Source organism: Scyliorhinus canicula, chromosome 23 (genome assembly GCF_902713615.1).
Source record: "Scyliorhinus canicula chromosome 23, sScyCan1.1, whole genome shotgun sequence".
NCBI classification, from domain to species: Eukaryota; Metazoa; Chordata; class Chondrichthyes; order Carcharhiniformes; family Scyliorhinidae; genus Scyliorhinus; species Scyliorhinus canicula.
This window is the reverse complement of record NC_052168.1, coordinates 23,466,202-23,481,152: the sequence shown is the minus strand read 5'-3', so window position 1 is coordinate 23,481,152 and position 14,951 is coordinate 23,466,202. Positions and strand designations below refer to the sequence as shown.

Here is a 14,951-nt window from a genome sequence, read left to right as displayed (position 1 = left end):
TAGTGTCCAAAGATGTGATTGGGTGGGGTCCCGGGAACGGGGTGGGGGAAGGGGCCTAGAGTTTCTATGATTCTATGGAGCCCTGGTAAACCTGGAGGCAACGGGAATCAGGGGGGAATACATTCCGCTGGTTGGAGTCACACCCGGCACAAAGGAAGATGGTTGTGGTGGTTGGAGGCCAATCATCTCAGATCCAGGACATCACTGCAGGAGTTCCTCAGGGTCGTGTCCTCGGCCCCAACCATCTTCAGCTGCTTCATCAGCTTCCCTTCCATCATAAGGTCAGAAGTGGGGATGTCTGCTGACGATTGCACTGTGTTCAGCACCGCTCGATTGTCCTCAGGTACCGAAGTCCGTCCCCATATGCAGCAAGACCTGGAAACCATAAGGCTGGGGTTATAAGAGGCAATTAACATTCACATCACAGACGTGCCAGGCAACAACCATTTGGAGGAAGGGAGAATGCAACCATCACCCCTTGACATTCAATGGCATTACCATCACTGAATCCCCCACAATCAACATCCTGGGAGTTGCCATTGATCAGATATTCAACTGGACCCAGAATATTGGAACTGCAAGAGCAGGTTAGAGGCTGAGAATTCTGCGTCTAGGAACTCACCTCCTGACCCCCCAAAGCCTGTCCACCATCTACAAGGCACAAGTCAGGAGTGTGATGGACTCTCCACTTGCCTGGATGAGCGCAGCTCCAACAACACTCCAGAAGCTCAACACCATCCAGGACAAAGCAGCCCCGCTTGATTGGCACCCCTTCCACAAACATTCACTCCCTCCACCACCGGTGCACAGCAGCAACTCAGCAAGACTCTTTCAACAATACCTTCCAAACCCACTACCATCTAGAAGGACAAGAGCAGCAGATACCTGGGAACCCCACCACCTGGAGGTTCCCCTCCAAGTCACTCACCATCCCGACTTGGAAATATATCGGCCGTTCCTTCACTGTCGCTGGGTCAAAATACTGGATCACCCTCCCTAACAGCGCAGTAGGTGTTCCTACATCACATGGACTACAGTGGGTTCAAGAAGGCAGCTCACCACCACCTTCTCGAGGAACATTTGGGATGGGCAATAAATGCGAGGCGATGGTTGTACTTATTAGAGTAAAGCGTGGGGTAGCAATTGGCTTTGGGCCAGCAAGGGGTGGGCAGAGGCCTTCAGGAAGGAAGGATGGAAGGAAAGAGGATGGGCAGAAGGGAGGGAGCATCACCCGATGCTACGCTTGCAGCAGCTCAGTGACGGTCACTCCTTGTAGTCCACAGCGTGGGTTTGAGGGGGGTCTGCACGTGGAGAACGCCCACACACATCAGCAAGAGCAGAGGGGTAAGATAATACAAGAAATGGGAGCAGGAGTAGACCATTCGGCCCATCATGTCTGCTCCACCATTCAATATTTTCCCACCTGTTTTCCCTCAAATCTCCGAGGAGCCAAAGATCAGTCCAACCAGCCTTAAATATATTCACGATGTAGACTCCACAACCCTCTGGGGACAAGAATTCCCAAGATTCACAATCCTTTCAGTGACGAAATTTCTCCTCATCTCAGTCCTAAACGATCGGCCCCCTCATCCCGAGACTGACCCCTTACCCTTCCCGTGTTTTAGATTTCCCGGCCAGCGGAGACAATCATTGTGTCCATCCTATCAAACCCCCCTCAGAATCTTGACACACCAGAGAATATAGCGGTAATTTACTCAACCTCTCAATATTGGACAGTCCCCTCATTCCAGGAATGGATTCCTCATCATTCCTTCCTTTACCTCCCTCCGTGGGAAGCAGTGCGGCAGCTCCCTTTCGTGGCCAGCCCCCCCCCCCCCCCCTCCCACCCAGCACAGGGTACCCTCGTCTCGGAGTCAAGCCCCACACCAGACACTTGAGCACAAAATCCCAATGGAGAACTGAGGGACGTAATTGAAAATATGGAAAGATGTGGGGCGTGATTCTCCGCTCCCCACGACGGGTCGGAGAATAGCGGGAGGGCCTTCCCAACATTTTTCCCGACCTCCCGCTATTCCCCCCCCCCCCCCCACGCCCGCCCCCCGACACGAATCGCTGCTCGCCGTTTTTTTACAGCGAGCAGCGATTCTCCCCAGGCCGATGGGCCGATTTCCCAGGCCTTTACGGCCGTTTCCACGAACGGCAACACACCTGCTCTCACCGTTCGTGAAAACGGCCGCAAAGTGCTGCTCCCGACAACCATGGCACCGATTGGCACGGCCGGCCAACGGTGGCATGGGCCCGCGATCGGTGGGCACCGATCGCGGGCAGCGGGTCCGAACCCCGCGCACTCTTTGTTCCTCCGCCGCCCCGCTGGATCACTCCGCGGGGCGGCTGAGGGGCATACCGGCCCACGCATGCGCGGATTTCACGCATATGCGCGATGACGTCATCCGCGCATGTGGGGTTGGAGCCGTCCAATCCGCGCATGCCCGGCTGACGTTATCGTGCGCGTCAGCCGCCATTAACTTTGGCGCGTGGGTTTAGCGAATTTCGCTAAGCCTGCAATGCCGAGGTTCACAGGTCCCCGCTGCTAGCCCCGACCGGGGAGCCGTGAAACACGGCCGGTTTCACGGCAGCCTTCACGACTCCGCATTTGCGGAGAATCGCGCCCGTGTCATTTGAAACATGGAAGTCTGGCAATATCTGAGAGAAACGTGAGAGGATACAGGGAAAGATCCCACGAAGGGTTAACAGCAGCTGCAAAGAGCAGGATGATAAAATGCAGATTCCTTCTCCCAAACAAACAAACAGGATTTTTGTATGAAGCTAAAAACAATGGTTCACACCGTCATTGAAATTAACCATCTCAGTAAGCATCTGGATGAGGGTTTCAGTTGAGTTAGGTGATAAATGTAAACCTTTCAAGTTATAACCAAGTGGATTTTTAGCATTACGCTAAAAGCAATGATTCACACCTTCATTGAAGTAAAATCAGCAGATAGAAAAGAATGACTGGGGGGGGGGGGGGGGGGGCAAATATATAGGTGTGAAATTCTGCTGATATCAAGTAAATTAATAGAAAATTGGAGACTATCAGTCTGCAAGAAACATAATTTAAAGCCAAAATCAAAGTCAAAATTATGAGCTGGGGACACAATTGGAAAATAAAACTACAGAAATGACAGGAACCAAGATTCACGCCCCTCTTGAAATCAAAGCATTTTGAACATCACAAAGGACAATGTAATCAGATCTGAGGGTCGAGGCCATGCCCAAAATAAATACTTAGTCATGTTAGAAAAATTCAGATTAAGGATACCTTTTACAATCCAAGTGAAATAAAAGTTACTTTACAATAAAGTCATAAAAACTTAATAACTGTTAGAAAGAGAATATAAACCCAGAGACCAGAGCAGGAACTACCAGAACTCAGAGAGAGAGAGAAGCAGAGGGGCAGAGAAGCAGAGAAGGAATCAGAGTCAGCTTACAGCCAGCTCGGCCATGGGGAAAGGGACAAAGCAAAGCAGCTGAGCTAAAACAGCTAATACACCTAAGGAAGACCAGAATTTAAAGAGGAGGCAGAGTCAGTTCAGAATCAGCTCAGAGGCAGCCAGCAGAGCCAGCTCTCACAGCTCGGTACATGGGAAAGATAGAACATAGCAACCGAGCTAACCAGCGAATACATCTAAAAAAAACCAGATTTTAAAGAAGATTGATTGTCAAGGTGGGCCTGAAGGTCCCTTCAACCAACCAGAAGGACCCAGAAGCTGAAAAGACAGTGATTGCAACTTTTAAAAGAAAAAAATATAATAATAAAATAACTTAAAAGTTTTAACCTGAAACAGTGGTTATTCCTAAGTCTACTTTACTTACCTAGCAAAGCAGGACCCAAGATATCAATGCTACTAAGTGGTAAGTAGATGAAATCTTCTGTGAAGGTATGGGTTATATCGGGGGATAACTTGAAAATATAGTTTGACCTGAATAGCACCCACCGAAGCCTGCATCGGAGTCAGGGAGTGAGAATCCCTGTTCACCATTTAGAATGCCGGCCCTTTTTGGGATAGGGGGAATTCTAAGAATAGTGGTGAGTTTTCAACAACAGGGAATGCAGCAGTCCCTTGGGTCATCTTTTGATTGAGGAGCCATCTGAGGCGGCCAGATAAGAGCCTGCCAATTATTTATCACTCAGCCAACATCACCAAATGGGTTTAGTCGTACAGAACACAAATCTTGCTGTTAAGCGAGTGTTGTCGAAGCTTTTTATCTTGCGCTCATCAGGACAAACGGCAGAAATCCAAATTTCAAACCATCACAAGTTTGCGATAGTTTGAAATTTGACACTCTGGCATCAGTCCTGATGGTGCAAGGTGAATCAACCTCAGCAACGATCTCCTCGTACCCGCAACAAGGCAGATTATCTCGCCTTTATCGCGTTGCTGTTTCTGGGGACCTTGCTGTGTTACGTTGTTACGTAGGGGAGGCGGTAGCTTAGGGGTATTGGCACTGGACTAGTGATCCAGAGACCCAAGGTAATGCTCTTAACCATGACCATGAAACCATTGTCGATTGCTGTAAAAACCCATCTGGTTCACTAATGTCCTTCAGGGAAGGAAATCTGCCGTCCTTACCTGGTCTGGCCTACATGTGACTCCAGACCCCCACAGCAGTGTGGTTGACTCTTAAATAACCTCTGAAATGACCGAGCACACTTAGTTCAAGGGCAATTAGGATGGGCAACAAATGTTGGCTCAGCCAGTGACTGCCCACATCCCATGAATGAAAAATAACACAGGTGATTACACTTCAGACTTGCTTCACTGGCTGGAGAGCACTTGGGGGTACCCGGAGGTGCCGAAAGGTGCTATTTAAATGAAAGTCTTTCTCTTCTCTCTTTGCAGCACGAAATTAAAACTTTGACACCTATTTCGAGTCATACAGCGCAGAAAAGGCCCTTTGGCCCATCCAAATCTGCACCGACAATAACTACCCCTACTCTAGTGTTAATCACACTTACTTGTTCAAGAAGGATAAACAAGGATAATCCAGGGAACTACAGGCCGGTGAGCCTTACATCAGTGGTGGGGAAATTACTGGAGAGAATTCTTCGAGACAGGATCTACTCCCATTTGGAAGCAAGGGGCCGTATTAGCGGGAGGCAGCACGGTTTTGTGAAGGGGAGGTCATGTCTCACTAACTTGATAGAGTTTTTCGAGGAGGTTACAAAGATGATTGATGCAGGTAGGGCAGTGGATGTTGTCTATATGGACTTCAGTAAGGCCTTTGACAAGGTCCCTCATGGCAGACTGGTACAAAAGGTGAAGTCACACGGGATCAGGAGTGAGCTGGCAAGGTAGATACAGAACTGGCTAGATCATAGAAGGCAGAGAGTAGCAATGGAAGGGTGCTTTTCTGATTGGAGGGCTGTGACTAGTGGTGTTCCGCTGGGATCAGTGCTGGGACCTTTTCTGTTCCTAGTATATATAACTGATTTGGAGGAAAATGTAACTGGTCTGATTAGTAAGTTTGCAGACGACACAAAGGTTGGTGGAATTGCGGATAGCGATGAGGACTGTCAGAGGATACAACAGGATTTAGATTGTTTGGAGACTTGGGCGGAGAGATGGCAGATGGAGTTTAATCCGGACAAATGTGAGGTAATGCATTTTGGAAGGTCTAATACAGGTAGGGAATATACAGTGAATGGCAGAACCCTCAAGAGTATTGACAGTCAGAGAGATCTAGGTGTACAGGTCCACAGGTCACTGAAAGGGGCAACACAGGTGGAGAAGGTAGTCAAGAAGGCATATGGCATGCTTGCCTTCATTGGCCGGGGCATTGAGTATAAAAATTAGCAAGTCATGTTGCAGCTGTATAGAATCTTAGTTCGGCCACACTTGGAGTATAGTGTTCAATTCTGGTCACCACACTCCCAGAAGGATGTGGAGGCTTTAGAGAGGGTGCAGAAGAGATTTACCAGGATGTTGCCTGGTATGGAGGGCATTAACTATGAGGGGCGGTTGAATAAACTCGGTTTGTTCTCACTGGAACGACGGAGGTTGAGGGGCGACCTGATAGAGGTCTACAAAATTATGAGGGGCACAGACAGAGTGGATAGTCAGAGGCTTTTCCCCAGGGTAGAGGGGTCAATTACTCGGGGGCATAGGTTTAAGGTGCGAGGGGTAAGGTTTAGAGGAGATGTACGAGGGAAGTATTTTACACAGAGGGTAGTGGATGCCTGGAACTCGCTGCCGGAGGAGGGGGTGGAAGCAGGGACGATAGTGACATTTAAGGGGCATCTTGACATATACATGAATAGGATGGGAATAGAGGGATACAGACCCAGGGAGTGTAGAAGGTTTTAGTTTAGACGGACAGCATGGTCAGCACAGGCTTGGAGGGCCGAAGGGCCTGTTCCTGTGCTGTACGTTTCTTTGTTCTTTGCATCCCTATTTATGCGTGGAATCATTCCTGGACTGAAGTATCCTTTCCGCCCAGTCTTGCAAATTGAATAAAATATTGGGGTTTCTGTCCGGAATCATGGCAATTGTTGGAGTCGGGTCCGGGATGGTAATACCCAGCAGGAATCTCTCCCAGCGTTGTGTGCTGGGAGGATTTTGCAGGTTGATTCTCAACTTGTTTGGTTGCGTTATGAACGCACCTTCGTTGGGCATCAAGTCCTGGGGTGGGATTCGAACCCGTAGCTCAGAGGTGGGGGAGGGGGGGGGGGGGGCATCCCCACAGCACTACTAGCCTGCCAAAACTGATTGGTGTACAGCCAAGCCAATTCTGACCTCAGCTGATGTCCATACACACACACCCCACAAGGGGTCACTGGACAACGATCAGAACACGGGCCACAGTTATAGAACATAGAACATTACAGCGCAGTACGGGCCCTTCGGCCCTCGATGTTGCGCCGACCTGTGAAACCATCTGAAGCCTATCTGACCTACACTATTCCATTTTCATCCATATGTCTATCCAGTGACCACTTAAATGCCCTTAAAGTTGGCGAGTCTACTACTGTTGCAGGCAGGGCGTTCCACACCCCTACTACTCTCTGAGTAAAGAAACTGCCTCTGATATCTGTCCTATATCTACCACCCCTCAATTTAAAGCTATGTCCCCTCGTGTTGGTCATCACCATCCGAGGAAAGAGACTCTCACTGTCCACCCTATCTAACCCTCTGACTATCTTATATGTCTCTATTAAGTCACCTCTCAGCCTTCTCCTCTCTAACGAAAACAACCTCAAGTCCCTGAGCCTTTCCTCGTAAGACCTTCCCTCCATACCAGGCAACATCCTAGTAAATCTCCTCTGAACCCTTTCCAAAGCTTCCACATCCTTCCTATAATGTGGTGACCAGAACTGCACGTTCCCTCAACAAGGACACAAAAACCTTTTGCGATGAGCACTGCTGCCTGCCTCCCCGGGTCACTATCCGTGTGGAGTTTGCACATTCTCCCCGTGTCTGCATGGGTTTCCTCCGGGAGTTCCGGTTTCCTCCCACAATGCAAGGTTGGGTGGACTGGCTGCGCTAAATTCCCCCTTAAGTGTCCAACAATGTGTGGATTAGATGGATTGGTCACAATCGATGAGCGTGGTTATGGGGAAGTGGGGGGGGGGGGGGGGGGGGGGGGGGAGTGTGCCTGGGTGGGGTGCTCTTTCGGAGGCTTGGTGTAGACTCGATGGGCCGAATGGCCTACTTCTGCACTGTAGGGATCCCATGGGTCTGCATTTCCACCAAATAAAACGATGCAATAGCCTCTTGCGTCCGCCATCCTCGGAAACTAGGTTGTGTCAGCTCATCACGATTTCCAGGATGGGGCAGGGAGAGGGGGAATTGTGTTCTGTTGATTTGGGAATTCGTGACCGAGGAGACGGAGTCTCAGAACTGGAGCCCGGCCTTTCGGGAATGAGGGCAGGGTAGGCGCATGTGTGTAAAGAGTGTTCAGAGTTTGGGATTTCCTGCTGTGACGATTTACAAGCGAGGGGGCATCAAATCAGGGATAAGAGGGGCTGGTTTAGCTCACTCGGCTAAATCGCTGGCTTTTAAAGCAAACCAAGCAGGCCAACAGCACGGTTCAATTCCCGTACCAGCCTCCCTGGACAGGCGCCTGAATGTGGCGACTAGGGGCTTTTCACAGTAACTTCATTGAAGCCTACTCGTGACAATAAGCGATTTTCATTTCATTTCAAGAGATTTTCACTATTTAAAAAGCTAGGTATATCGGGAAAAAGGCAGGTTAGGGTGTGGATCCAGCACTGATCTAACAATGACTGCAGAGACTACACGGTTGACGGTCATTCCGAACAGGGCCCGCTTTGTCAGATTTAGGTAAATAAATCTTTGAGAAGCGAGATTTGCAATTTACTCTCCGGGCCCCACACCTACAGGTACTGGGTGCTTCTTTTTAAAAAAATTTTAGAGTACCCAATTCATTTTTTTCCCAATTATGGGGCAATTTAGCGTGGCCAATCCACCTACTCTGCACATCTTTGGGCTGTGGGGGCAAAACCCACGCAAACACGGGGAGAATGTGCAAACTCCACACGGACAGTGACCCAGAGCCGGGATCGAACCCGGGTCCTCGGCGCCGTGAGGCTGCAGTGCTAACCCACTGCGCCACCGTGCTGCCCAGTGCTGGGTGCTTCAGGCCATCAGCTCAAAACGTGACACATCCCAGTCGGCCAAGTATTCCCCGATTAAAGAAACAGATGGAGAAAAATCCAAACCTCTGCTCACTTAACAATCCGACTGCACACGTTCCCTTCAACAGGGACACTGCCCAAACTACCACATTCTAATCCTCACACAACAGCCTTTTCAACAGACCTGTTGCGAGCAGTACTATGGAACCGCTGTACCGTCCCATGTAGGCCCAGGAAACGCTGAAAAACCTTCTTGTGTTCAGACTTTTTCTTTGCAATAATATTTGTAAAATATCCTTCCACAGACCAAAGATGTGCAGGTTAGGGGAATTGGCCTTGCAAAATAGCTCAAAGGCTAGGTGGGGTTATGGGGCTAGGAGTGGGGGATCGGGCCTAGGTAGCGTGCTCTATCGAAGCAAAGGCTTCACAAAAAGCACACTCGATGGGCCAAATGGCCTCCTTCTACACTGAAGGGATTCTATGATTATCATAGAATTTACAGTGCAGAAGGAGGCCATTCGGCCCATCGAGTCTGCACCGGCTCCTGGAAAGAGCACCCTACCCAAGGTCAACACCTCCACCCTATCCCCATAACCCAGTAACCCCACCCAACACTAAGGGCAATTTAGCATGGCCAATCCACCTAACCTGCACATCTTTGTGACTGTGGGAGGAAACCCACGCAGACACGGGGATGATGTGCAGACTCTGCACAGACAGTGACCCAAGCCGGAATCGAACCTGGGACCCTGGAGCTGTGAAGCGATTGTGCTATCCACAATGCTACCAAGAGAACATTACAAACATCTTTAAGGGCAGCAGGGTAGCATTGTGGATAGCATAAATGCTTCACAGCTCCAGGGTCCCAGGTTCGGTTCCCGGCTGGGTCACTGTCTGTGAGGAGTCTGCACGTCCTCCCCGTGTGTGCGTGGGTTTCCTCCGGGTGCTCCGGTTTCCTCCCACAGTCCAAAGATGTGCGGGTTAGGTGGATTGGCAATGCTAAATTGCCCCTAGTGTCCTAAAAGTAAGGTTTGGGGGGGGGGGGGGGTTGTTGGGTAACGGGTATAGGGTGGATATGTGGGTTTGAGTAGGGTGATCATGGCTCGGCACAACATCGAGGGCCGAAGGGCCTGTTCTGTGCTGTACTGTTCTATGTTCTATCACAAAATGGCCGTCACACAAAGTGCAATAATATTCAACTTCTCTACGCATGTCATGTTGCTCACTGAGGTACTTCAATACAGTCAAAGAAACATTACTGACATTTCAAAATGGTGATTACAAATGGTAGAAAGATTGTTTTTTAAATAAATTTAGAGTAGCCAATCAGTTTTCTTTTCCAATTAAGGGACAATTTAGCATGGCCAATCCACCTAACCAGAACATCTTTGGATTGTGGGGGAGAATGTGCAAACTCCACACGGACAGTGACCCAGGGCCGGGATTCAAACCCGGGGCCTCAGCACCGCAGTCCCAGTGCTAACCACTGTGCCGCCCACAAATGGTACAAAGATATTTAAGTTGTCTACCTAGATCAAGTTGCACTCTGAGGCTGTTCAATACTATTATGATACCTGTAATATTCAGTATGAGGCATAAGGCCAGAGGGGGTTCGATACAAATCCCCGCCAAACGGTTCACGATGGCTGAAAGGTTGTCGACAGCGACCTTCCCCCATTGCGTCTCTGTGGCGGCTGCCCCTCAGCACGTAGCCCTGGCCTTTGGAATGTCCAGTCTGTCACACTCGGTCAGGGACAGCTCTGTGCACTGGAAAACCAACAGGCTTCGGGCAGATCAAAGAGAATCTTTCACCGAGTTGATGATCCTCCAGCAGCAGTTGATGTTTGTCTCGGAGTGCGTCCCTGGGAACAGCCCGTCGAGCACAGAGTCCTGCGTCCGCGGAGCTGCTCGGGGTGAACCTCGACAAACATCACCTCATCTCTCTCCAGGCCTTCTTTTCAAAGACACAGTCCACAAGGAGGTGGGTAACGGTCTCTTCCTCACCACAGTCACCCCGAGGGCCACATGCGGATAGGGTGAGACTCCGGGCGTGTGGGAAGGATCTGACCGGGATGATCTTTATCACCACCAAACAAGCCAGGTCTTGGTGCGTGTTTGAAAGTTCTGGCGATGAGACATTCTGCCAAATGACCTTGTCAGTCTGCTCAGGGAACCACCCGTCTGGATCCACCATCTCCTCTTCCCGAAGGGCCTCCTGGACATGACGTTTGTTCAACATTTTGACTCCTGGGCCAAAGATCATAGAATCCCTACAATGTAGAAGGAGGCCATTCGGCCCATCGAGTCTGCACCAGCATTCCGAAGGAGCACCCCCCCACCCACGCCCTCCCCGTAACCCCATCAAATCTTTTTGGACACTGAGGCAGTGTTTTTCATAATTTTTTGCCTGGGACCCATTTATACCAACTGGCCATCCTTCTGGGAACACACGCCGGCCGACCTTCGCGACCCACACCAGCCATAGCGACCCAGCATTTTCTCTTACCTGAAATGTGAGAGATGAGCCTGTTTGGTCCTCATAATCTCACTCCAGGGGGCAGCACGGTGGCGCAGTGGATTAGCTCTCTGTTGCCTCACGGCGCTGAGGTCCCAGGTTCGATCCCGGCTCTGGGTCACTGTCCGTGTGGAGTTTGCACATTCTCCCCGTGTCTGCGTGGGTTTCGCCCCCACAGCTGAAAGCTGTGCAGGGTGGGTGGATTGGCCACGCTAAATTGCCCCTTAATTGGAGAATATGAATTGGGTATTCTAAATTTAAATAAATAAATAAAAATGATCTCACTCCAATCAGGTTCACAGGAGAAGAGGGCAATGTGCATATCAGGTGCAGAATTCAGCCGGTTCCTTTGTGGCGTCTTCACCTTTGTGAGGACAGAAATCCAACCTCGCACATGTAGGTCATTGTGAAGGGAAAAAGCAACAAAATGCTTGTTTTACTCAGCTCTGGATACTCCTCAGAGACATACTCCAGAATGCTTGGAGGGCCGAAGGGCCTGTTCCTGTGCTGTACTTTTCTTTGTTCTTGTTCTTTGACTTCAGCTGACGATTTAAGTTCTCATTGCAATCTTTGAACAAAATCAAACTCGCCATGCCTTCAAATGCCTTTCAAGTTTTGAGGGTTTTAAACTTTCACCTGCCAGTAGTTCCCTGCATATAACACACATGGGCTTTGCAACCTGATTTGCATTGGCAGAAGTAATAAAACTGTGCCTTAAAAAGTCATCTTTATATAGCTTTGTGCCTGATTTGAGCTTCTTCTTAATGGGATGTTCATCAGAGGCTCTGGAACTCGCACCCAGCACTGCTTTGTCCTGTTGTGGACTCTCCTGTGCATCTCTCTCCAGCAGGCTTAATTGTGAGATCCTGGCCTGTTTGTGTCTCTGGCCCTCTCTTCCTTATTACAGAACAATCCATTTTAAGTTTTTCAGTCCTGTTGCTTGTTTTGTGCTGACAAAACGGAGGAATTGCAATCGCGCCCAGAGCACGTGACATCAGTGTTCGGGGTGCGCGACTTTCTCCCTGCCTCACTTCAGGCAGGAAGAATCCAACCAATTAAAAAAAAAAGTCTTCTCCTGGGTCAGTGCGCTGAGGTCAGGAGGAGGCGGTGTTTCTCGCTGGGCTCCGGGCACATGGGCACTGATGGGCGAGCACGCATGCGCAGCGCGGCCGGCATTTTTAAAGCTGGCGCAGCCGGCATTTTGAAAATCCGGCTGCTGCGGGCGTCGGGCGCTAATTCACACGATCGAAAACGCCGTCATGGATGGCTTCGAGACCCTCCCGACACCCGTCCGTGTCGTTCCCGCGGGTCCCGACCCCGACTTTGAAAATGACCGCACTAAGGGGCAATTTAATGCGGCCAATCCACCTAACCTGCACATCTTTGGACTGTGGGTGGAAACCGGAGCACCCGGAGGAAACCCACGCACACACGGGGAGGATGTGCAGACTCCGCACAGACAGTGACCCAAGCCGGAATCGAACCTGGGACCCTGGAGCTGTGAGGCAGCAGTGCTAACCACTGTGCCACCATGCCGCCCATGCGGGTTAGGTGGATTTGTTGTGCTAAAATTGTCCCTTAAGTGTCAGTAGGTGCAAGTAAGCTGGGGTTATGGGGGTAGTGGGCCTAGGTGTGGTTCCCTTTCAGAGGGTCGGCAGACTCGAGGGCCGAATGGCCTCCTTCTGTACTGTGGGGATTCTATGGGTCACTCTGGGGATGTTCTTCACACTTTAGTGCAACACCTTAAACTGAGTGTTTCAGTAATACCGAGAGGCCTGACCCCCAGATAGAGAGATCAAGAGGATGTGAAGAGTTAGGAGACGGACCAGGCAAAGGCAAGAGAGGGCGGAAATTGGGAGTAAGGTGATGACATTTCCTAGCTATTGGCGCGTCATAGTGCTTATTAGCTCACACTAACAGTCACAAAATGGCTACCGCACTGAAGGAGGCCATTGAATCACCGTGTCAGTGCAGGCTCTGAGTGAGGGATGCTCCGAGTGAGCGATGCTCCGAGTGAGCGATGCTCCGAGTGAGCGATGCTCCGAGTGAGCGATGCTCCGAGTGAGCGATGCTCCGAGTGAGCGATGCTCCGAGTGAGCGATGCTCCGAGTGAGCGATGCTCCGAGTGAGCGATGCTCCGAGTGAGCGATGCTCTGAGTGAGCGATGCTCCGAGTGAGCGATGCACCGAGTGAGCGATGCTCCGAGTGAGCGATGCTCGGAGTGAGCGATGCTCCGAGTGAGCGATGCTCGGAGTGAGCGATGCTCCGAGTGAGCGATGCTCCGAGTGAGCGATGCTCTGAGTGAGCGATGCTCGGAGTGAGCGATGCTCCGAGTGAGCGATGCTCGGAGTGAGCGATGCTCCGAGTGAGCGATGCTCCGAGTGAGCGATGCTCCGAGTGAGCGATGCTCCGAGTGAGCAATCCTCCGAGTGAGCGATGCTCCGAGTGAGCGATGCTCCGAGTGAGCGATGCTCCGAGTGAGCGATGCTCCGAGTGAGCGATGCTCCGAGTGAGCGATGCTCTGAGTGAGCGATGCACTGAGTGAGCGATGCTCTGAGTGAGCGATGCTCTGAGTGAGCGATGCTCCGAATGCCACTCTCCGTAACCCTGTTCATTCTTCCTTTTCAAATGAAAATAAATATTGGCCAGGATACCATTCACTGGAGACTGGGCCTCAAGGTAGGACGAGGGACTGGGCCTCAAGGTAGGCCGAGGAACTGGGCCTCAAGGTAGGCCGAGGGACTGGGCCTCAAGGTAGGCCGAGGGACTGGGCCTCAAGGTAGGCCGAGGGACTGGGCCTCAAGGTAGGACGAGGGACTGAGCCTCAAAGTAGGCCGAGGGACTGGGCCTCAAGGTAGGCCGAGGGACTGGGCCTCAAGGTAGGATGAGGGACTGGGCCTCAAGGTAGGCCGAGGGACTGGGCCTAGGTAGAGTGCTTTTTCGGAGGGTAAGTGTAGATTTTATGGGCCGAATGGCCCCATTCTGCAGGCTGGGGATTCTACGATCCTGTCTGAAAGGTGGCACCTTTAACAATGCAGCACTCCCAGCTCAGCCAGGACAGGCAACGCTCCGGCCCTGGAGCGGGGGCCTTGAACACAGAAGCTGCCGACTCTGAGCGAAAATGCTGCCAGCCCAGCCATTGCTCTCAGCTACCCAAAGAGCAATGACGCAGGAGACACACGACCTTTTCCACCAGAGGCGTCAGGTCACATGGGAGGGATGAAAATGGAAACGGGCCAAAATCAAAAATAAGAGTGAAAGGATTAAAGGATCGGGATTAAAAAGGTAAATGAGCTGTTACGGCCAAATGAAGTATTATTCTGTTGACTTTGTCATTTTCGGTGCTGTAACAGTGTTTCTGTTTAACTATCTGGATTGGATTGGATTGGATTTGTTTATTGTCCCGTGTACCGAGGTACAGTGAAAAATATTTTTCTGCCAGCAGCTCAACAGATCATTAAGTACATGGAAAGAAAAGGGTATAAAAGAAAATACATAATAGGGCAACACAAGGTCCACAATGTAACTACATAAGCATTGGTATCGGATGAAGCATACAGGGTGTAGTGTTAATGAGGTCAGTCCATAAGAGGGTCATTTAGGAGTCTGGTGACAGTGGGGAAGAAGCTGTTTTTGAGTCTGTTCGTGCGTGTTCTCAGACTTCTGTATCTCCTGCCCGATGGAAGAAGTTGGAAGAGTGAGAAAGCCGGGTGGGAGGGGGTCTTTGACTATGCTGCCCGCCTTCCCCAGGCAGCGGGAGGTGTAGATGGAGTCCATGGATGGGAGGCAGGTTCGTGTGATGGACTGGGCTGTGGTACT

At 50.7% G+C, this 14,951-nt stretch overlaps 1 protein-coding gene across 3 annotated transcripts in view; it reads right to left on the bottom strand.

Moving 5' to 3' along the window:
* Positions 1 to 283: 283 nt before the first annotated feature.
* Positions 284 to 14,951, bottom strand: part of LOC119956502 (lethal(3)malignant brain tumor-like protein 2) — a 234,424-nt gene continuing 219,756 nt past the window's right edge. For all 3 annotated transcript variants that reach the window (XM_038783779.1, XM_038783780.1, XM_038783782.1), the window contains exon 18: positions 284 to 375. In XM_038783779.1, coding sequence (XP_038639707.1) covers positions 320 to 375 — 56 coding nt within the window. In that variant the 3' untranslated portion in view covers positions 284 to 319. The remainder of the gene's footprint in view (positions 376 to 14,951) is intronic.